Here is a 21,478-nt window from a genome sequence, read left to right on the forward strand (position 1 = left end):
GAGAAGGAACCTATAAAATTCAAGGTCAGTGCTTGGATTTACTCTTCCAGGGGCAGAAACTGTTACCGACCAGGGTTCTTGACCTTCCTTAATCAATAAAAATTGATCAGAGGCCAGACAAGAAATTCAGGCAAAGCTTTACCGGGGTCCCTGCTGCAGTGGTGGGTGGGGAGCGAGAACAAGGAACAGGTGCCCTTGCCCCGCTCCCCGAGGAGCGGGGAGCTGGCTCCTTATACGGGGTGACGGTACGGGTGGGTCCAGGGGTTGGGCCAGAGGGGAGGCTTAGGTGGTCTGCCCACCCCTTTGGTGGTGTCCAGTGCAGGGGCATGCAGTATCCTGCTTTTGCTCCCGGCTCTTCAGAGGTCACAGTTGGGTTTTTGGTCTCTTTGTATCTTTTGTCCAGAATTTGCCCCAACTGTGCATGCACATGGTTATTTTTAGTCCCTTATAGTTTCTTTGTATTTTGCTGCTCCAGGAGAGGTGTGTCCAGGTGCCAGCACTGCAGCAAAGGGTCCCAGGTCCCAGCCTGTCTCAAAAGGACTTAGAGGCCATAAGAGCCCCAAGGTGCCTGGCTGTGCTGAGCTGTTCATTGGATCAGCATCTGTCCTGCGCAGCCAGGTCCTCAACGGTCCCCATTTATACCAGAAGAAGAAAGACGGCATCCTGACAGAAGGCTATTCTCATCGGCCAGAAAAGAATTTATGTTGGGGGCTTCCCTGGTGACGCAGTGGTTGAGAGTCCGCCTGCCGATGCAGGGGACACGGGTTCGTGCCCCGGTCCGGGAAGATCCCACATGCCGCGGAGCGGCCGGGCCCGTGAGCCATGGCCGCTGAGCCTGCGCTTCCGGAGCCTGTGCTCCGCAACGGGAGAGGCCACAACAGTGAGAGGCCCGCGTACCGCAAAAAAAAAAAAAAAAAAAAAAAAAAAAAAGAATTTATGTTGACGGGTGTTCTTTAAAAATGAGCCTAGGGGCTTCCCTGTCAGTGCAGTGGTTAAGAAGACTCCGCGCTTCCACGGCAGGGGGCGTGGGTTCGATCCCCGGTTGGGGAACTAAGATCCCACATGCCATGCAGCGAGGCCAAAGAAAATAAAAGAAAAAAGCACACAGATGTCCCTCGGAGAGATTGCGGGTTTGGCTCCAGGCCACCCCAATAAAACAAATATTGTGAGTCACAGTAATAACATCAAAAACCATAGACACCATAACAAATAATTTAAAGGTTTGAAATACTGCGAGAATGACCAAAATGTGACACAGAGACACAAAGTGAGCAAATGATGTTGGAAAAATGGCGCCAATAGACTTGCTCGACACAGCGAGGGGCCCCAAACCTTCCATTTCTAAAAACTCCACCATCTGTAAAGTGCAGTAAAGCAAAGCATGATGAAACAAGGTCTGCCCATCCGTGGAAACTTAGGAAGAAGCAGAACACGAAAGTAGCCTCAGGTGATCGCACGTACAGGCTGGATGAACATGCACGGCCTGCTCTGGGCTGCGTGGCTGCCCTGCCTGTGTCTCCGGGCGTCCCTACACCTCAGTGTTGAAGACACACACGTGCAGGGCAGAGATGGATATCCCCACTGCTCCTTTGCTTCTGAGTACAGGAGCTTGCAAACAGCCTCTTCTGCCTTCACTGCAAACAACCATACGCGTTTTAAAAGCATCTCTAAATCATATGGTCCAGTAAAACACTAACTGGTAAAGATCCATGCACCCCAATGTTCACAGCAGCACTATTCACAGTAGCCAAGACATGGAAGCAACCTAAGTGTCCATCAGCAGAGGACTGGATAAAGAAGATGTGGCACATATACAGAATGGAATACTACTCAGCCATGAAAAAGAATGAAATCATGCCATTTGCAGCAACATGGTGGACCTACAGATGATCATACTAAGTGAAGCAAGCCAGCCAGAGAAAGAGAAATGTCATATAATATCACTTATACATGGAATCTAAAATATGACACAAACACCTACGAAACAGAAACAGACTCACAGACGTAGAGAACAGACTTGTGGTTGCCAAGGGGGAGGGGGGTGGGGGAGGGATGGAATGGGAGTTTGGGGTTAGTAGATGCAAACTATTACATTTAGGATGGATCAACAACAAGGTCCTACTGTAGAGCACAGGGGACTATATTCAATATCCTGGGATAAACCATCAGGGAAAAGAATATGAAAAAGAATACATATACACGTATAAATGAAACACTTTGCTGTGCAGCAGAAATTAACACATTGTAAATCAACTCTACCTCAATAAAATAATTTTTTTAAATCTCTAACTTAAACATAAGCACAAATGTAAAAAGCTTTTGGCTTTTTAAACACTCCCAGGGCTGACATGCAAGGAGATGGAAAATCAGAGATTCGACGTGATCTAGTTATTAGGTGAGAAATGGCTGTATCAATTCCAAAATGTAATTTAAAAAACCCAAACACTTAACATCTCTGAAATTGGGGTGTTGCACTGGGTTGAAGACTGTCCCCCTAAAATTCCTGGAACCTCAGAAAAGACCTTATTTGGAAATGCAGTCTTTGCGGGTGTGATGTAGGGAAGGGTCTGAGATGAGGTCCTCCTGGAGGAGGGTGACCCTATATCCAATGACAGGGTCCTTCTAAGACACAGAAGAGGAGAGACACGGACACAGAGGAGAAGCCACGTGAAGACAGAGGCACAGACGGGAGGGAGGCGGCCCCAAGCCCAGGGACACCTGGAGCCCCCAGAAGCTGGAAGAGGCAGGAAAGACCCTCCCCTGGAGCCTCTGGAGGGACCTCGGCCCTGGGACACCTTGAGCCTCACATTCCTGGCCTCCAGGACTGGGGAAGGATGACTGTTTGTTACTTTAAGCCCCCAGCTTGTGGCCATCTGTCACAGACGCCCCAGGAAACTCATACAGATTTCTCACCAGTAGCGGCGAGTCACGGATCAGTGGCGGACGGCAGGGCTCCTGTTTCAGAGGTGCACCCCTAACTCTGCGCCTTGCAGCGGGTGGGGTCCAAGGCTGAGGAGATACTGAGCTGGTGTAAGGACGACGCATGCGCAGGAGAGACGCCCCGGGCTGTGAGCCGCATGGGCCTAAGCCTGGAGAGGCGGAAGCATGGCGGGTGGGCGGGGCCACGCCATCCTCTGCTCCTCCCCACGGCCCAGGAGGGCGGGGCTGGCCGATGTCTGGGGAGCTGTGCACCCTCCAGTCCCTGAACCAAACCAGCCTTCTAAACCTTCTCAAAGATGGAGGCGCCCCGGGAATTGTAACCGAGTAGGGCCCTCTGGGGCCTTAAAGTACTTAGATAACAGCCTCTGATGCACGTTTCCGGAGTTGTTCTGCAGAGGCTAAAACCACCACCAAGTGGAAGAAATTAACTACCTGATGATCATGAACACGCAGCTCCCGGACCCACTGGCACCTGAGGACTGATGACCTTAACCCCTGTGACCCTGTCCTGGTACCTCACCGTCAGTCAACCAGAGAATTGTGCAGGGGCTGATCACACCTCCTGGGACACACCTACCGCACTTTGCCTTTAAAAAGGCTTTGCCGAAGCCCTTCGGGGAGTTCGGGTTTTTTGAGCACCAGCCCTGTTCTCCTTGCTGGGCCCTGCAATAAAGCTGCACTTTCCCTCACCACGGGGGTGAAGGTGACTGGCTTTACTGCACACAGGTGAGCGGACCCGAGTTTGGTTCCGTTACAGAGTTAGACCAAGACACCGGGAAAGGAGAAATCAAAGAAAAAGCCAAAACACCATATTCTTAGGTTTTTATTCGTGTAAAATGCACACAACATAAAACTGACCATTTTAACCATTTCAAGTAAACAGCTCAGAAGCATTTAGGACTTTCACAGTGTTGTGCAAACATCACCTCTATCAAACCTTCTCATCCCAAGGACACCCCGTCCCCATGAAAAGTCACTCCCCATCCCCCTCCCCAGCCCCTGACAACCATGAATCTCCTTTCTTGTCTCTATGGATTTGCCTGTTCTGGACGTTTCCTATCAACGGAATCACACACTGTGTGTCCTTCTGGGTCTGGCTTCTCTCACTGAGCATCCTGTGTTCAAGGTCCATCCACGTGGTAGCCTGTGTCAGAGCTTCACTCCTTTTCACGGCGGAGTCATATTCCACTGTGTGCATGGACCCCATTCTGTGTATCCATCCATCCATCCATCCATCCATGGACACTTGGGTTGTTTCCACATTTATCGCTGTTGTAAATACTGCTGTTATGAATATCCCTGTACAAGCTTTTCTTAGATGACTGTTTTCAGTTCCTCTGGGTGTACACTTAGCAGTGGGATGACTGGGGCCCATGGTACGTCTATGTTTAACTTTTTAGGAAACTGCTATGCTGCTTCCCACAGCAGCAGCCCTATTTACATTCCCACCAACAGTGCACAGGGACCCAATTTCTCGACATCCTCATCAGTGTTTATTTCCCTTTTATTATTACTATCAGTGATGATGATTAGTAGTAGTATTGCTGTTCTAATGGGTTTTGTTTTTTTTAATTGAGCAAATTGTTTTCTTTTTAGTTTGGAGCCTGGGGCCGCAGGATGATTTAACTTGCTGCCCTAAAGCAAGAGGGAGCGTGACTGGAGAAGGGCGAGTTCAGACATACTTGGAGACCACCTGGTATTCATTACTTGCAGCTCCTGTAATACCTCAGACTGGGGGCTTATAAACAACACACATTTATTCCTCACGGTTCCGGAGGTTGGACGTCTGAGATCCCGGTGAGGGCAGATTTAGCATCTGGTGAAGACCCTCCTCCTGGTTCCTAGGTGGACATCTTCTTGCTGTGTCCTCACACGGAGGAAGGGGCGAGGGAGCTCTCTAAGGACACTAATCCCATCCACGGGGGCTGCACCCTCATGACCTCATCACCTCCCAGAGGCCCCACCTCCTGACACCATCGCCTTGGGGGTAAGGGCCCCCGCCAACATGTCTGAATTTGGGGGGACGCAAACATTCCGTCTACAGCGCCTGGGTGCGCGTGTTCTGACAGGGCGGTGAGGGTGGTGGGAGTGTGAGGGCAGTGCCTGAGTTGCAGGGCAGGAGAGAAGACCCTCCTGCAGGGGTTTTATGGATGAGAGCAGAGATGGGGGGACTCAGGCTGAAGCGGGTGTGGGGAGACACGTACACAGCTCGGGGGTGGAGACGTCAGCCCGTCCGTGGGCTGACTGGAGGGGCCTGATGTGAGAGGGGGGTGCATATGGCACCCGGGAAGGGCCTGCCCGGAGGAGGGGGCTGGGCCTCAGGCATGCCATGTGCGTGTGGGCAGTGGGGCAGGTGGGAGGGGTTGGAAGGGACGCTCCACGAAGTGCACCCCCCTCCTCCGACAGAGCATCAGCATCACCTGGAAAACACCTGTTACAGGTGCTCCATCCGCCCCCCACACCTGCCGTGTGGAATCCTGCCTTTTCCTCTCACCCCGAGGTGAGTCCAGAACACCTGGAATTCTGAAACCAGACCGCCATCCTGGGGCAGGGGTCTTTCAGGTACCCCTTACGCTTTTTTTTTTAATATCATCTAAATGCAAATGCAAACGGTGCAATGCCTGGCATATAGTAGACGTTTTTCAAATTTGCTGCATTCTTTAGAGTGTGTCTGATAGAATCTAAACACCCTAGCGATTTAATAACTATATCCATCCACTTAAAACCCCACAAAATAACAGTGTGTTTAAAATCGTAATGTTATATGGTTTCCTTTTCTAGTTCTATCCACATTCTCAACTCACTTTTCTCCCCGCCAGGATTCTGGGCTCTTGTTTTTTGTGCTTAGAAATGTCCCTGGTCATCCCATCCTACTTGTGACGTAAGATGTCTATGCACGAGGTGACGGAGGTTGACTAGCCTGTGGTGCTCGTTTTGCCGTATACACAAATTTCAAACCGATATGTCAATGATATCTCAATAAAACTAGAAAAAATGAATCAATTGAAATTGTACGAGAATTTACGTGTTTTGTGTTTTTTACTGTTAACAGGAGGATTTATGTGTTTTATGTGCTCCGACTCATCATGAGCAGGTGTATAAGTGAAAACCTTGCAAATGTTAAGTATGAGCCGACGTTCGATTGGAAATGCGTCCTCTCACCGAGGCGGACAGGGCTTCCTCTCAGGATGGCTCAGAAAGAACTTTTCCCCGGTTTTTCCTCAGGTCTGGGGGAACCTGGTTCCTGTACTTGGTGGGAGCACAAACACGGGCAGAAGGGTCTCACCTCCTTTCTAACAGTCTCCCAGCAGACACCTCCAGGAGGCCCTTCTTCCGTCCCGCTGTCACCGTGTCCCTCCCAGACCCGCCTCTCCAGGTGACACTGGGACCCCAGAAGCCGTGTCAGCGTGGGGAGCAGAACCCAAGAATGAGGAAGGAGGCGGCACGGTGCCTCCCGGGGGCCGCGAGCGGGAGGAGAAGGGGGACACTGGAGGCGCTTTCCCAGGACGATCGGTCACAAGTTTAGAGCGAAGCCGAGGACTTAGAACTGGACCCGATCCCCTTCAAACGGGGTGCGCATCAAGGACCCCGTGGGCTGGCATCAAACCCCAGGTGGGAGGTTACGGGGCAAAGACAGGAAGTGGGGAATCTAGCAAGACGGCAGCCTAGGTGACTCAGGTGAGTCGGTGGGGTTTCCGCCGTGCGTGTTGAGCGGGGATATGCGTGGTGAGGAAAAGCACAGGTGCCTGGAGGAGCGAGGCACGGTTACACTGATGACAACCTCCTCTTTGGCAGTACTTTAAAAATCCAGATAAGTAAGCAACTACAAAACGAAAGCAGGTCAAAAATCCCTTTGTAGCGATAGTTGCCTGTCAGATTCAGGATTTGCAGGAGTGAAGATGGCCGTGGAAGGGGTGAATCGACTGCCCGATACCACCTGAATCTCGTTCTCCCCTGGAGCCCTCCCTGAGAGCTCTGCGCCTTTTGTCAGTTCCCCATCTCTCCTTGAATGCAGGTTGCTAGGTTCCAGAGGACACAGAGCCACAGTCAAGTCCCAAATCCCAGAACTCCTGGTGACCCCCAGGCCCTTAGGTCTGGAGAACATCTCCACCGGGTGAAACTGTGATAAGTTGGGGGTGGTTTTTATTTACCCACAATGACATAATGATCCCACTCGGCTAGAAAGAGGCTCAGGACAAAATGCTATCAGACAGACAGACAGAAAAGGAGGGGCAAACCTCCCATTCATTCACCCCAGAGGTTGGCAGGACAACGCTTCTAGGGTGGAAGCTTTCCATTTCCTCAATAAACGGGTTCCTTAGTCACAGCGCCCTTGGTTACAGTCTAGTCACCTCAGAACTAAGAAAAATCCTGGCTTGTGAAGAGAAAATCTAATCAGTTAATAGACGTGTTTCAAGTAATCTCTATTTTTTATCGCTAACAACTCCTACAGAAAACAAGAGAACTTTTAGAAAATAAATGAAAGCACAAATGTCCCTCGGTATCTACGGGGATCGGTTCCAGGACCCACTGCCGGTACCAAAATTCGCCGATGCTGAAGTCCCAGAGTCCACCTCCCGTATCCATGGTTCCGCACACACGGATTCAACCAACCGCCGATGGTAAACATAGTGTTCAATCTGCGGTTCACTGAATCCGTGGATGTGGAACCTGTGGATAAGGGTTGGTTGCACTGGTAACCTGGGAAATCCCACCCTAAGTCATAAGGACAACAAGTGTCTTAAACCCAAGATGAGTCCAAACGACCAGGACCCCACACGGGCAGTATGGGCGTTCTTCACCTGGTCCCCACGCAAATCACTGCCGTCGGCCTCATGGAAGAGGGGCTGCTGGGTGAAACGGTTCTAAGCCAGGGTCCCGAATCCTCATTCTTAGGCCCGCTGCCTCTGAAAGTATCTGCTGTGTCACAACAAAACACTACTGTGCTCTCCTCTGCAGAGCCTGGCTTGAAAAGAGAGAAAAATCATGGCTTACGCCAAAACCTTCTTTTTCCCCGACACCCTTGGATGCTGTGTGTGTGTGTCTAGGAGACACGTACACGTAACAGACATCTCTTTCCATCAAATTCCTTTCCTCCCCATTTACCACCCAACAGACTTCAGGACAAGGAAAATTATCAAGGTACAGAAGGGCACTGCAAATGACCACGGAGCCAGTTCTCCGAGGAGACGTGACAATCCTTAACTTGTACGCAACTAATAACACAGTGTCAAACACAAAAGGCAGAAACTGGCAGGCCTTTGAGGAGAAAAAGATGCATCTGCTGCTACGGTTGGAGATGTCAATGCCACCCCTCTCTGAGGAACTCACAGATCCAGCAGGCGGAGGACCAGTCGGTAAGGGAGGATTGGCCTGGGCAGCATTTATTACACCTCTGCCTTCTGCTGCGTAGCTCAGTGGTTTTGGAGGTGGAATACGCATGATCAGTGGAACAGGTTTAGAATTCAGATGCCTGACTCTCGTCCACAGCGATACCTCCCCCGACCTCAGAGAGGTCTGCTGATCTGACTCTCCCTCACTTCAGAGAAACCTCCTCTGACCTCACGGAGACCTCCCTTGACTTCAGAGACCTCCCCTACATACACACGAGATGCCACGTGGCCTGCTCCTCAGTCCCGTACCTGCTCCTTCAAGATCCCCATGTTTCAGGGGGCCTGTCTCATCCAACAACATATCCTGGGCACCCAGAGTGACACCCAGTCCCCCGACTTTCTCAGAGCTGCTGATGGGGCAAAAAACACTCAATGCCAGGCTGCAGGAATCCTGACACAGCTGCCCATGTGCATCTCCGAGAGGCATCTCCAATCACTGAGCATCTGAGCATGTCCTGCGCCCACACCTCGGCTGGTGACAGACCAGACCAATGTCAGCGCAGAGAAGGAAAGTGCAAGTCTGTTGTGCTGACCTGAGATTCTGACGATGATGTGACTAGGGTGGAAAAGGCACGTAACTGCCCTCCACGTGCTGAGAAGATCCGGGTCTGACTTAAACACAGACAGACAGAGGGACGCCTGTTCTCCTCCAGGGGGCTATTGTACAATAGTCACAGCATGTGAAATCAATCTTTAGAAATCAGCGATTTCAGATATGCCAAATTACGCTCAGGTCAGTGAGGTAGACCAAAGAACTTAAAAACGAGAAAACACGTAAGTATGGGAAACATTAGTTCATTGGAAAAGGATTTTATTTCACCATAAAAATGCAAACTGGAATAAACACCATCTCTCCTAAGGCGGACGATACAGCTATTTTTTAAGTATTTCTGAGCTTCACTCAGAGAAGCCAACGATTATAAAATTTAACATGTTTGCAGCATTAAATCTGAAACGTTCCAAGTAAAAATAATTTAGCAAAACGGTTTCTTAAAAAAACCACACAGGCTAACCTTGACTAGGAACCAAAACTAATTTTAATCAACTTTTTTTTTTTTTTTACGCTGAATTACTTGAATTTGTAGAAAAGTGAGTGTCTGGGACCCTCTGTACCACTTCTGCACCTGCCCACACCTACAAAGACGGCACGTCTGAGTTTCCACATTGCAGAACCTACAGCTTCCCCAACGATGACTTAAATGCACCAGAGCCATTTTCCTTCAGCATCCCACCCAAACTTTGTTCCCAATCCGTTAAACTTACAAAAGAGGGAAAAAAACAAAAAATAGAAAAACACCCGCAGGGCGAAGCTTCCTCTTTTCCATGCCCCGTGGGGCTGTGGCCGCGACACCGGACAGTCCGTCCCCGTGACGCGACAGGCGGCTCCCGTGAAGTGAGTACGATAGGCGTCTCCAAGCAGATGCAGGGATTCGGCGCTGCCAGCCTGTGTGCCCGGGGTGGGGCGGTCTGCAATTCTCACGGCTGGTGGCCTACGTGCTCCTCCTGATTCAGAGAGGACTACTGACATTAAAGCTATTGGATCAACAGTTTTAAGGGAAACGAAAGCTCGTAACCAGGGACAATGCCTCTGAACTAGACCCACGGCCACGAAGAAAAGGAGGCTGGAGACAGTGCCTTCCTCACCAGGGGACTCCCTGGGTGTGCTGGGGCGTGGGGGGCGTGGGGGCAGCGAGCAGCAGCAGGACGTGCGCCCCCCCGTCCTGGTCCTCCGGGATGGCTGCATGGGCCCTCCGTGCATTACCTGTTCCAGGTGCTGCGGTGCCGGCTGGGGGAGCCCGAGCGCGACCTCTCGCTGCGTCGGTGGCGGCTGCGCTTCCGGCCCGAGCTGCCCCTGCGGTCCCGGTCCCGGCTCCTCTCCCGCCGGCCGTGCCGGTCTCTGCTGTGGGACCTCCGCGACCGGCCGTGCTCGTGCTCGTGCTCGCGCTCGCGCTCGGGGCTGGCGCTGCGCCGGCGGGGGCTGCCGTCCTGGTGCGAGCGCTTCCTGTGCGGCCGCCCCTCCTTGTGCGGCCTCGCGTCCTCCCGGCTGCCCGCCCGCCGCGGCCGGCTGCGCTCCCGCTTGGGCCTGTCGTCGCTGCCCCGGTCCCCGCTGGCCCGGCCGCGGCCCCCGCTGGGCTCACGGTTGCACTTGTCTTGCTCGGAGCGAGCGTCCTTCCTGGGCGCGCTCTGCTCGCAGGTGGCGGGCGCGGCCTTGGGCTGCTGGTTGTTGTCGGGGATGCAGGCGAGGACGCCGGGGCACCTCTTCTCGGACGGGACGTCGTTGGGGGCGACCCGGCGAGGATCCTGCCCCTCCTTGCTCGGGGCCTCGTCCGCAGCTGCGCTGCCGCCGTTCACGTTCTGGGCGGGGCCGGCAGCCGGTGGCCGGGGCGGGGCCTCGCAGGGGGCGCCGGGTGTGGGCGGGGCGGCGCCCGCGCAGCCGGCCGACACGGTGTGCAGGATGTCCAGCACCGGCTGCAGCAGGTGCGCGTGCGTGGCGCCCAGGCCCGCGGGTGCGCGGGCGCCGTCCGCCTTCTTGCTGAGCAGGATACTGAGCAGGCGCTCCCGCAGCTCGCGCTCCCGGCGCTGCAGGCCCAGCGCGCGCTCCTTCTCCTCCTCCACTCGCCGCAGCTCCGCCTCCTGCAGCCGCCGGCGCTCCTCCTGTTGCTGCAGCCGCAGCGTCTCCTCCCGCTGCTCCTGCTGCCGCAGCTTCACGGCCTGCGGGACAGAGGGGGCCGCGCCTGAGCTGGGCTCTGAACCCGCATGGACGCTCCGCGGCGCGCGGCTCTGCAGACGCCGGCCAGGGGGACCCTGCGGGCGGGCGGGCGGGCGGCTAGAGCCCGGCCCGCCCCACCTGCCCGCGCCCAGGCGTCCTGCCCAGCCGGCGGAGGAAAGCCCTGGCAAAGCTCCTCGCCGCAGCCCCGGGGCGGGCCTTCTGCGCCTGCTGTCGGTGCGAAGGTCGCCGGCCACGGGGAGCTGAGATTACGGCGCGGAGGCGCGGGGCCGGGCCTGCTCAGGGTCTTCAATATTCACCATGAAACAAGAACACGCTGCCACAGGTCTCAGCGCGCCCGCCACGCTCCTTCCCGCGGACTGATCACAACTGTAACCAGACAACAGGTTAGGGTCGCCCCGCGCCTGACTCCGCGGCCCGCCTGAGCACCAGGCGCGCCCAGCAGGGTCCGTCCACGCCCCCGGCCCGGCTCGCGGCAGTTACCGGCCTGGCGTCCAGGAGGAGCAGGTGGGGGAACCAGGAAGGCCGTCCGCACAGCGCAGCTGAGACCTGTCAGCTCTGCAGCTGCGGACTGAGGGGGCGCGGCCCGGCTCCGGGCGCCTGGCTTCCCGGGGCCACGGCGAGGACCGCGCATCTTCCGGCCTCCGCCCCGACCCCCGGCCGGCCCCGGCCCAGGGCGGCTGACCTGACGGGGCCTGAGCAGCACGGCCCCAGTGAGTCCCGGGGGTGGGCGGGCGGCCCTCGGCGGGCTCTGCCGACCCCCCCTCCCCGCCGCGTCAGGCCGGCCCTTGCAAGGCCTGGACGCGGGGAGGCCGACCCACAGCTCCGCGGGCTCCCTCAGCGCAGGGCCCGGATCTGGAGCGATGACCCGGGGACGCCACAAGTGTCGTCCAGCGCAACGAGCCCCACCCCCGGGCCGGGGCACCGCGTCCCGCAGGCGCGGCAGGTGGTACCTTGGCGCGGCTCAGCAGCTCGGCGATGAGCCGGATGGACTGCAGGTTGCGCTGCGCCAGCAGCAGCTTGCGCTCCTCCAGCCGGATCTTCTCCTGCAGCTTCCGCTGCTCCTCTGCCTGCAGCCTCTCCAGCTTCCGCTGGCCGCGCCGCAGCTCCCGCTCCCGCTGCCTCTGCTCCCGCCTGCGCAGCTTCTCCTCCCGCCTCCTCTCGCGCTCCTGCTCCTCCAGCTCCTTCTGCTTCCTGCGCGAGCGAGACACACGGGCTCCGTGAGGCCGCGGGCTGCATGTGCGAGGGTGCGCCGGCCACAGGGCGCCGGGGTGGCAGCCGCGGGGCTCGGCATCGCAGCGCTTCATCCCCGGAGAAACCTCAGTCGCATCCGGGGACCCCGAGGAGCGCGGGGCTCAGGGGCTGAGAGTTTCCGGCGTCATCCGCGGGAGAGTCTCGCTGAGCGCGACCCCAGCCCGGAATCGTGAAGAAAGGGACGGATGGCCAGGGAGGACGCGGTGGCCGCTGAGTTTTGAACAAAAGGCACCCGGCTGGCGGAGGGCCAACGACGGACGGGTGGGGAAAGGGCTGCGGCAGCGGCGCGGGGCGCGGGGAGACGAGGCCCCTCCGCTGGCCGCACACACCCCGAGCGCAGAGCCAGCGTGCTGGACCGGTCCCAGCCCCAGTGGCAGCGGAGACACCTGGAACGGGCTTTCACACCCCGGGCACCCGCGGGCCCTGAGCGGAAGGAAATCGGCAACGTACACGGCCGCAGGAACGTTCCGGAAGCAGCGAGTTAAGGGCAAGACCAAACACGAGAGACTGTACCGCATGGCCTTTCATAGGAAGTGGTAGAAACGACAAAGGCACGGGGACGCAAACCCGACCCGCTCTGCCCTGGGGTGTCCCCCGATCAAGGGGTCCCGAGAGCACGCACTGCCTGGGGAAACCCTGCGAGATCACTGCGTACACACTCCCTGGAGACAGCGACTGTTCCATAAACACCCCCGCACCACACCCGCCAGCCTAGACCCTAACAACACCCTTCCTCGTTCGGAAATGAGGATGCCACCGAGAGCAGGACGGCTCCAGACCCCCAGGGAAGGTGAAGACCAATGGATGTGTCCACCTGGCACCCCCGCATCTCCCTCGAGCTTTTAAGTTCGCTGAGTTGCCCGTGTTGCCGGCACAGCACGGAGGCGAGGTCGCTCTGGGCAGGACCAGACACAGAAGAGACCCCTGAGGCCAGGAGGCAGCCCGTCTGCAGAAGAGCCGACATCACTCCCCGGGCGCCAGGCCCGGACGAGGAGGCGGGAGGGCCCAAGCTCACCCGGACACGGCGGAGGGGGGCGGGCTGGGCCCCGACGCCGGGCTAACGCGGGGAAGCAGGACAGCCCGAGGGTGCCGGTGGCCAGGAGGCCACACACACCTGAAGGCCTCCCGCAGCAGGTGTGCGTCAAGAGCTGCGGGTCGTAGCGGCCTCACGGGCCTCAAGTGACCACAGCTCTCAACCGTGGAGCTCATGGCCCACGACGTGCCACGACCAGGAACGCGACCGCTACTGGCCGGCTGCACTCTGTTCCTATGAACACCAAAGGACCCAGAGACGCCCGCCCGGGATCGGGCATAGACGCCGAGGTGCCCGGCCCGGCCCGCAGGCTCCGCCCCACAGCCCTGCCCACCAGAGCGCACCCTGGGCGCCTCCCGGGCCCACCGCTCGTCCCAGGCCAGCCCTGCCACCCTCCGCGGCCACAGCCGAGGCGCCGCCCTGGGGCTGAGAAGCCGGGTCCTCACCAGGACGTAACCTGCTCTCTGTCCTCCAAGACCACTGTCAGTCCCGTTTCCCCACCCGCTTTTCCTGCCATGAAGGTCAAGCAAATTGCCTTTAACGAGACCTCAGAGCTGCTTTCAAGAAGGAAGGCCGTGGGGTAACTTCTACGCCCCCCAGCTCGGGGGTTTGTGGTCACGGTCCACTTGGAAGAGAGAGGACAAAGCCCGTTTGGGACAAGGGCGGGTGGGTGGTCCGCACGCCACTCGTGCTTCCCGGTTCTGCCTGAGGGGGCCATGCTGACGCTGCGGCCCGCTTCACTGCACGATCCAAACCGTCCCCGCCAAGGGCCGCCTCCTGAGGGCAGCCACGCAGCGAGCAAAGCCTACACTTCCCCGGACGCCCGTTCCTCTCTCTGCACCGACGGCCTCACTCCGGGGCTCCTGGCCCCCGACCAACGGCCACACCCTCGTCCGCAGCCCAGCCATCCCCGCCTCCCCGCGGGAGCCACGTGGGGCTGAGCAGAGAACAGCGGCGGCGTCTGGACCCACTAGCCTGGAACTGGGTTCCGGTGCAGACAAAGGAACTGCTACCCGCCGAGACATCTCCGCATCTGTGTTAGTGCTCTCGGTGAAGGGAAAACAAAACAGGAACCCAGGGAAGTCAATTCAGCCAACAGGTCCACAGACTAGTGAGCAATGAACTGCCCAGATCACGAATGCCTAAGACTGAACACCACTGCAGAACACACGACACCTTCTCTCTCTCTCTCTCTCTCTCTCTCTCTCTCTCTCTCTCTCACACACACACACACACACACACACACACACACACACACACACGAAACACGAAGCGCACAGCAGCCGTGATGGACCAAGAAGAACCTCTCCTTGTTTTCCAAAATCCAGGTAGTATCGTTGGTCAGGTTGCTTTTATAACTCACAAAGCAAAAGATAAAAGGGGGAAAGGTCGTCCCCCGAGTTTGCCTTTAGACACGTGAGCCTCAGTTACTTTACAGACCTCCTAAATGAGGCGTTTCTGTTAAAACCCGCCCACGTCATCAGTTCTCTACTTCACTTAAAAGCAGCTTCAGCCTGAACGCAAAACCTGCAAAACAGCCAAGACTCCGTGCCTGTGTCAGCAGGAGACGCGCATGGCACCGAGGGAGGCTCGGAGGGGAAGGCGGGTCCGGGGCACCGGGCAGGGGCCACGCGGGAGGGGCGTGGGCGCCGCCGCCGCCTGCACATGAGCACACGGGGGCGCGCACGGGGCCCAGGCAGAAGCCCCGAGGCCCGGCCCGGGCCGCACGCACCTCTCCTCGGCTCTCTGCCTCTCCTCCGCCTCCTTCTCCCGGCGCTTCTGCTCCTCCCGCTGCTGCTCCAGCTCCTGAAGTTTCTGCCGCTCGAGCTGCCGTTTCTTGATGGAGGCGTCGCTCAAGTGTTTGGTCGAATCGAAAGAAACCTTCACAGGGAGAACGGGCAGGTTGGGGCGGGGCGGGCGACCGGAGAGCCTCCCAGACGGCGACAGCCCCGCCCGCGCGAGGCCGGCTCCCCCAGACTCAGCGCAGGGAAGGGGCTCCCGGGACGCCCTCCCCTGAGTGGCCGCGGGCCCCGAGCCTCACGGTCAGCGCTCAGGACGCGACTCCTCCCGAGAGGGGAAGGGGACCACGAACCACAGGGACACCGCCGCACCCGTGTAGCCCCGCTTCCGCCGGGAGCACGAGCGTACCCGGAGGCCCGACGCCCTGCCCTGGTACCGGCAGGAAACGCGCCCCGCGCCCCTCTCCCCTCCTGCCACAGGGCCCCGAGGCCGGCTGCCGCGCCTCCCCCGCCCAGGGGGAACGGGGCACAGTGCGCGGCCGTAAAAGAACCGTCGCCTCGTTTCAAGGGACGTTTGGGGGCCGGCGGTGTGCCGGCCGGGCCCGGTTGGAGCCCCTTCCAGAGCGTGCCCGACCGTCACCCTCGCAGCCACGGGAAGGCGTGCAGCTCCCTCGCGCCCCCTGAAGACGCAGGTTCTGGGAGAGAAGCACGGGGGCCGCCCGCTCCCCGCCCGCCCGCGGCTGCCGTCCCGCAGGACCTCCTCCACGGGGCCCCTCCCGCACCTTGATGTTGCAGGCCACGGCCTTGCCGTCCTCGCCCTTGTACATGAGCTTCATGCCGCGCAGCGCGCTCATGGCCTGGATGAAGCCCGCGTACTCGCGGTACTGCACGTAGGCCTCGAAGTTCAGGTGGCCCCCAAAGCTGAAGGTGTGGAAGTTGCGGCCCGTCATCTCCTCGCGGTAGGGGTCCAGCATGGGGATGTCCACGTTGCGGATCTCCCCGAAGCGCTCAAACACCCGGACCAGCACCTCCTCGCTGGGCTTCTCGGAGCCCGACTCCTTCAGGGCGAACCACTTGCAGGGCAGCCCCTCCAGGTGGATGGTGTCGGGCCGCTCGCCCGGCAGCGTCTCGTTCATGTCCTTGGCGTCCCGGAAGAAGGAGTCCCAGTCGTGGCGGGTGGGGAAGTCGATCTTGAACTCGGCGGCGCGCACCTTGAGGATGTCGGAGAAGCCGCTGAGCTTGATGGTCTTGCCGTCCAGGCAAGCCAGGAAGGACCTGACCAGGCTCTTGTTCTCCACCTCGCCCTCGAAGCGGATGAAGTCCATGGTGCTCTTGGAGATGCGCAGCGTGGAGAACTGGTGGTTGTGCACCATGCCCTTCAGGCGCTCCATCACCTCCCAGTTGGAGATGGACTTCCCCGGCTGCTTCAGCTGCGGGAGCGCCACGCTGATGGTCATCTTCGTGATGGGCTTCAGGTACAGGCCGTAGGGAGGGCACAGCTCCACCGCCTCGGACGTGTCATGCACGATGGTAGCCGCAGCCATAGCCGGGACCTCGGGCCTGAAAAACACGCGCGCGCGAGGGGTCAGGGCCGGGTACCGGGGCAAGGTGTCCCAGGCTGGCCGGTACCGCGGGCCCAGGGCAGGGAGGCAAGTCTGCTCTCTGTACGTCGGGCACACGGGCCTCTACGTAGGGAAAGGCCCTCAGCCCCTGAGACGTTGGTGCTTTTAATGAGATTACACTAAAGGGAGAAAATGGGCCGACAAAACGTTCAGGCACAGTTGGCAGCCCGACTCCTTCAGCAGCGCTGACCTGCCCCCAGTACCCAGAGGCAGCTCTCCCGGGGCCAGGGCAGCAGGAGCCCAGCTCGGCGGGGTCGGTCGCTGCCCCCAGCGTACGCGGGCCAGGCCGGCTCCACCCGCCACCTCCACCAGAGGGTGCAGACACCTCACGGGGGAGGGAAGGGACGGCCCAGGACAGGCATCTGGGAGGGCCTGTGGAGGAGGTGGCCCTGTGTTTCCATGAAAGAAACAGGAAGGAAGTTTCAAGCTGAAAAAAACAGCCAAGGGCCATCGACTTCAATTTCCCCACTGGGGGCAGAGGCACCCTCTCTGTGCCCAGATAAAGCATAAAAGTGACAGGGCCTTTCGGAAACCGGGGGGGAGGGGGGAGCCCCTCCTCCCCCAGCTCTTCCCTCCTGGTGGGACAAGTGCCTGCTTCCAGAAAGCCAGGCCGCAGCAGCGCTGAGCCTGACCCACGAACACCAAGCCCTACAGGTGGCAGCCTCAGCCGGTCTGCCCGCCCACCCGCTAGCTCTCGGAGCTCCCTCCCCAGATCCAGAAGGAACCCCAGGGGTTCGGGCGTCCCAGCTGGAGCAAAGAGCCACGTGGCAGGGTCAGGGGAACCGCAGAGGGGCTCTGGCCTGGGCTGAGACCTGTGACTCCCCGCTCCACAGGACCCCAAAGGCCGCAGGGAGGGCCCGAACCAGAGCCCCGGACACCCGTCCCCATCCCTCGCCTGCCTGGCGGGAGCCCTGGTACTCCCAGCTTCCCAGGTCGCCTGGCTTCTCCTGCATCCTGGGCGCGACCCCCAGCCCCTGCGCTGCCCTGATACCCGCAGCTGCCCCTACGCGGTGCCCAGTACCTCCAGCCCCTGCAACTGTCCCACCCCCCGATCCCCAGTTCCCGCCTTCCCTGTCCCGGGCTGCTGCCTGTTGTCCCGGTAACGCCCGCCAACCCCATTAACCTCGGAACCCCCAGCCCCCGGCCCCGCCTCCTTCCGTCTCTGGCACCGGCCCTGCCCTCCCCCCCGCGCCCCCCTCCCGATACCAGTGGCCTCCTAGGAACCCCCGTCTCCCCGGACGCCTTTGGCTCCTCTCCCAGCCCCCGGTGTCCTCGACCCCAAGATCCCCGCAGACCTCGGCCCCTGCTACCTCGTCACCCCAGGTCCCCCACCCCGGCTCCTCACAGACCTCGGCCCTCGATTCCCCGACTCCACGTCCCCAGGCCTACGACCCCAGGCCGCCCGCAGACTCCCAACCTCTGGGTCCCCCACCTCTGGGCCCCCGTTCCCGAGAGCCCCGCAGACCCCGGCCCTCTGATACCACGGCCACAGGGTCCCCGCCCCCAGACCCCCGCCCGGCTCGCGGGCGGAGGCGGCTGCGGACGGCGCTCACCGGTGCGGGGTTCCGCCTGCGTCCCAGGCCGCCGCCGCCCTGGCCCCAGCTCTCCGCGGGCCCCCGACGACCCTGGCAGGCGCGGCCTCCCCGCCCGGCGTCGCGACCGTCCACCGGAGGCACCCCCAACACGACCCGCCGCCGCCACCGCCGCCGTCCGCCCCTGTGACGCATGTCCGCTTCCGGCGCCGGCGCCCGCGGAAGCGGCCGCGCGGCGGCTCCCTGTTTCTCCTCCAGGCCCTGGTCCCGCCCCCAGAGGCGGGACTTCCGGAGACGACGGGGTGGTGCCGGCCGGGGCCTCCCCTCCCCCACCGGGCTTTGCACTGCTCATGCGCGAGCCCACCCCGCCCCCAGGCCGCTACTTGTGTTCAGGTCCAGGCGGAGGCGACACCTGGGGCAGGAGTGTGAGGCCACCTGCCTTAGGACCGGGACCAGGTGTTTGGGTCTAGATTACTATTATAATTATGCATCGCACATAATATGTAATATAATTTCATTATAAACTATTACCTAATTACATATTGATTAATTATTTATTATAGGAATTGATTCGTTGCATAGCGTTATTATAAGGTAATTACATCTACATATGTAATACAATGTTAGTGTAAACATAGAGTATTTTTTACATTTTGAATGTTTTACATTTTAACATTTATTTTTCTATAATATTTATTTTTAATAATATCTGAAAATGACACAAATTACATATCGATTATTTTTACTTACTTGACATATACTTTATGTATTTTATCATTTTAAGGTGAAGCCTAATAACATCTAAAATTTAAATGTAAATAAGTAATAATATGCTTTAGGCGTTATATGTAACATATTTCATATGTAACGAACTTTTGCATAACTTTACATGTTACATATATTTTATGCATAATAATATACATATAATTTTATGATATAAATCAACAAATGACAATTTATTAAGCTCCCACTTTATGCCAGGCGCTGCACAAGGCATGTGATTCTGATGCCCCAAATATGTCACAAGCCCCACATTGAAAATCCAGGGTTGGGGGCTACCCTGTTGGTGCAGTGGTTAAGAATCCGCCTGCCAATGCAAGGGAAACGGGTTCGAGCCCTGGCCTGGGAAGATCCCACATGCAGCGGAGCAACTAAGCCCGTGCGCCACAGCTACCGAGCCTGTGCTCTAGAGCCCGTGAGCCACAACTACTGAGCCTGCGCTCTACAGCCCATGAGCCATAATTACTGAGCCCGCGTGCCACAACTACTGAAGTCTGCGCTAGAGCCAGTGCGCAGCAATGAAGACCCAACACAGCCAAAAATAAAAATAAATAAGTAAATTTATTAAAAAATAAACAACCCAGAGTCGGAGAACAAGAGCACAGACCCTCTGTTTTTCAACACGGAAAGTGCCAAAGCATATGCTTCAGAAGGGGCGAGGGTGGGTAACTCCACCCTATGTCAGGTGGAGTTTTGAAAAGAGGCTCCTGGGTATTTGCTGGGTGTCTGCTATGGGTGAGATATGTAGTCGAATTAAATGCTACCCATATAGTCAAATATAATCATGACATCCATCTGACAAGGAGGAAACAGAGGCTCCAGGGTCCCCCAGGTAGGGGGGTCCCTCTTTGAACACAGGCAGGCTTCTCAGTGGGGTATGTATCTTTTCTGTTTTCTTTTGTCTTCTTCTTCTGGAGAACGTAAAGGTGTTTGGTGTTCCCTTGAAAGCCGTTCTCCCAAAGGCTGCTTGCATGTGGATGGCTTGCTTATTTCCCTGGAGAACTGTTAAATTTCGAAACTGCTTTTCCGCTGTGTTCTACCAAGCAATTTGCAAAGTGAATTAAGAAATGAGGTATTCACTTCTTTGGAAGCGGCAAGACTAAGAGATGATTGTAATAATTTGGGAAATGTTCAAGGAAAATCCTTTTACAATTTTGAGCAAAATGTTCCACCAGGGGATGTACCCCAGAAACAGAAAAACAAAGTTCCCAATTACCTGTAGCCCTAATCCTTTGTCCTGGCGTGATGTATGCATGGGTATACAAATCACTCTCGTTGAGCGTGACGGGGACTGAGAATAGGATGAGATATCGCTCCCAGGATTATATGGCAATGGTGAAGGAATTTTGTGGTTGTAATTAAAGTCTATAATCAACCGATTCAAGCTTATGGAAGGAGAGATTATTGTGGATGGGCCTGACCTAATCAGGTGTCGGAGTCAGGGCTAAGACGTCGGAGAGCTTTCAAACAGCAGAGGAACTGCCTGGTTGCCTCAAGGAAGCAAACTGCCTGGTTGCCTCTAGGAAGCAAACTGCCTGGTGGAAAAAGACCACTTGGCAGGGATTGGCAGGTGGCTTCTGGGAGATGATGGTCTTAATGCTCCAACACAAGAAACTGAAATTCTTCCAAAAAGCACTGAGCTTTGAAGAGAGCCCCAAGCCCCCAGTGAGACCCCTAGCCCTGGCTGACAGCTTGATTTCAGCCCGGTGAACCCTTGAGCAGAGGACGCCATTAGCCCGTGTCTGGACTCCTGACTTAGGGAAACTGGGAGATGATACACATGTGTTGTTTACAGCCTCTACGTTTGGAGCCCTGTGTTACCCAGCCATATATGACTACTACATCTGGAATAAACATATGGATCCTCAACCCTCCTTAATCACAGAAAAACATGCCATGCAGAAAATGACCTCCTCTCGTGCTTAAATAAGCAGTGATTTTCTTATCATCACTCGATTCAGTTTTTAGGACTGCTGTAACACATTACTCCAGACAGCACAGAAATGTACCCCCTTCAGACCAGAAGCCTGAAATCAAGGTGTGGGCTGGGTGGGTTCCTTCTGAGGGATCCAAGGAAGGATCTGTCCCAGGTCTGTCTCCTGGCTTTGGGTGGTTTTCTGGCAATCTCCAGTGTCCCTTGGCTTGTGGCAGCCTCACTGCCATCTCTGCCTCTATCCTCAAAGGATCGTCCTCCCTCTGTGTGTGTGTCTCCATCTCTTTTTCTCATAAGGGCCCCGTATACATAAGATTAGACCCACCCTCCTCCACTGTGCCCTCATCTTTATGTAACTAATTACAGCTGATACAGAGGTACTCAGGTTCATGCTGGATGTAGGCATTCAATGAGGCACTGCGAGAATTGAGAACAGTAAGCTGGACACCTGTTTCTGAACCCAGAGCTACTCCAATTCTGGCTTCCATCTAGGTTCAGATACTTCCCTCCAGGTTAGACACCTT

At 57.3% G+C, this 21,478-nt stretch overlaps 1 protein-coding gene across 2 annotated transcripts; it reads right to left on the reverse strand.

The window, feature by feature from the left end:
* Positions 1-9,127: 9,127 nt before the first annotated feature.
* On the reverse strand, positions 9,128-18,391 carry LOC308608377 (A-kinase anchor protein 17A-like). 2 transcript variants are annotated; one of them, XM_081221364.1, is made up of 6 exons: positions 18,263-18,391; positions 15,870-16,647; positions 15,081-15,229; positions 12,015-12,255; positions 10,096-11,045; positions 9,128-9,836 (listed from the first exon to the last, which is right to left on the reverse strand). In XM_081221364.1, the coding sequence occupies exons 2-6, from the start codon at positions 16,629-16,631 to the stop codon at positions 9,824-9,826; spliced, it is 2,115 nt and encodes a 704-aa protein (XP_081077490.1). In that variant the 5' UTR covers positions 16,632-16,647; positions 18,263-18,391; the 3' UTR covers positions 9,128-9,823. The 2 variants fall into 2 exon arrangements, with proteins under 2 accessions (XP_081077490.1, XP_081077491.1); XM_081221365.1 differs by having other exon boundaries at positions 9,128-11,045.
* Positions 18,392-21,478: the final 3,087 nt, after the last annotated feature.

This window comes from Mesoplodon bidens (genome assembly GCF_964165515.1).
Source record: "Mesoplodon bidens genome assembly, chromosome: X".
Classification (NCBI taxonomy): Eukaryota; Metazoa; Chordata; class Mammalia; order Artiodactyla; family Ziphiidae; genus Mesoplodon; species Mesoplodon bidens.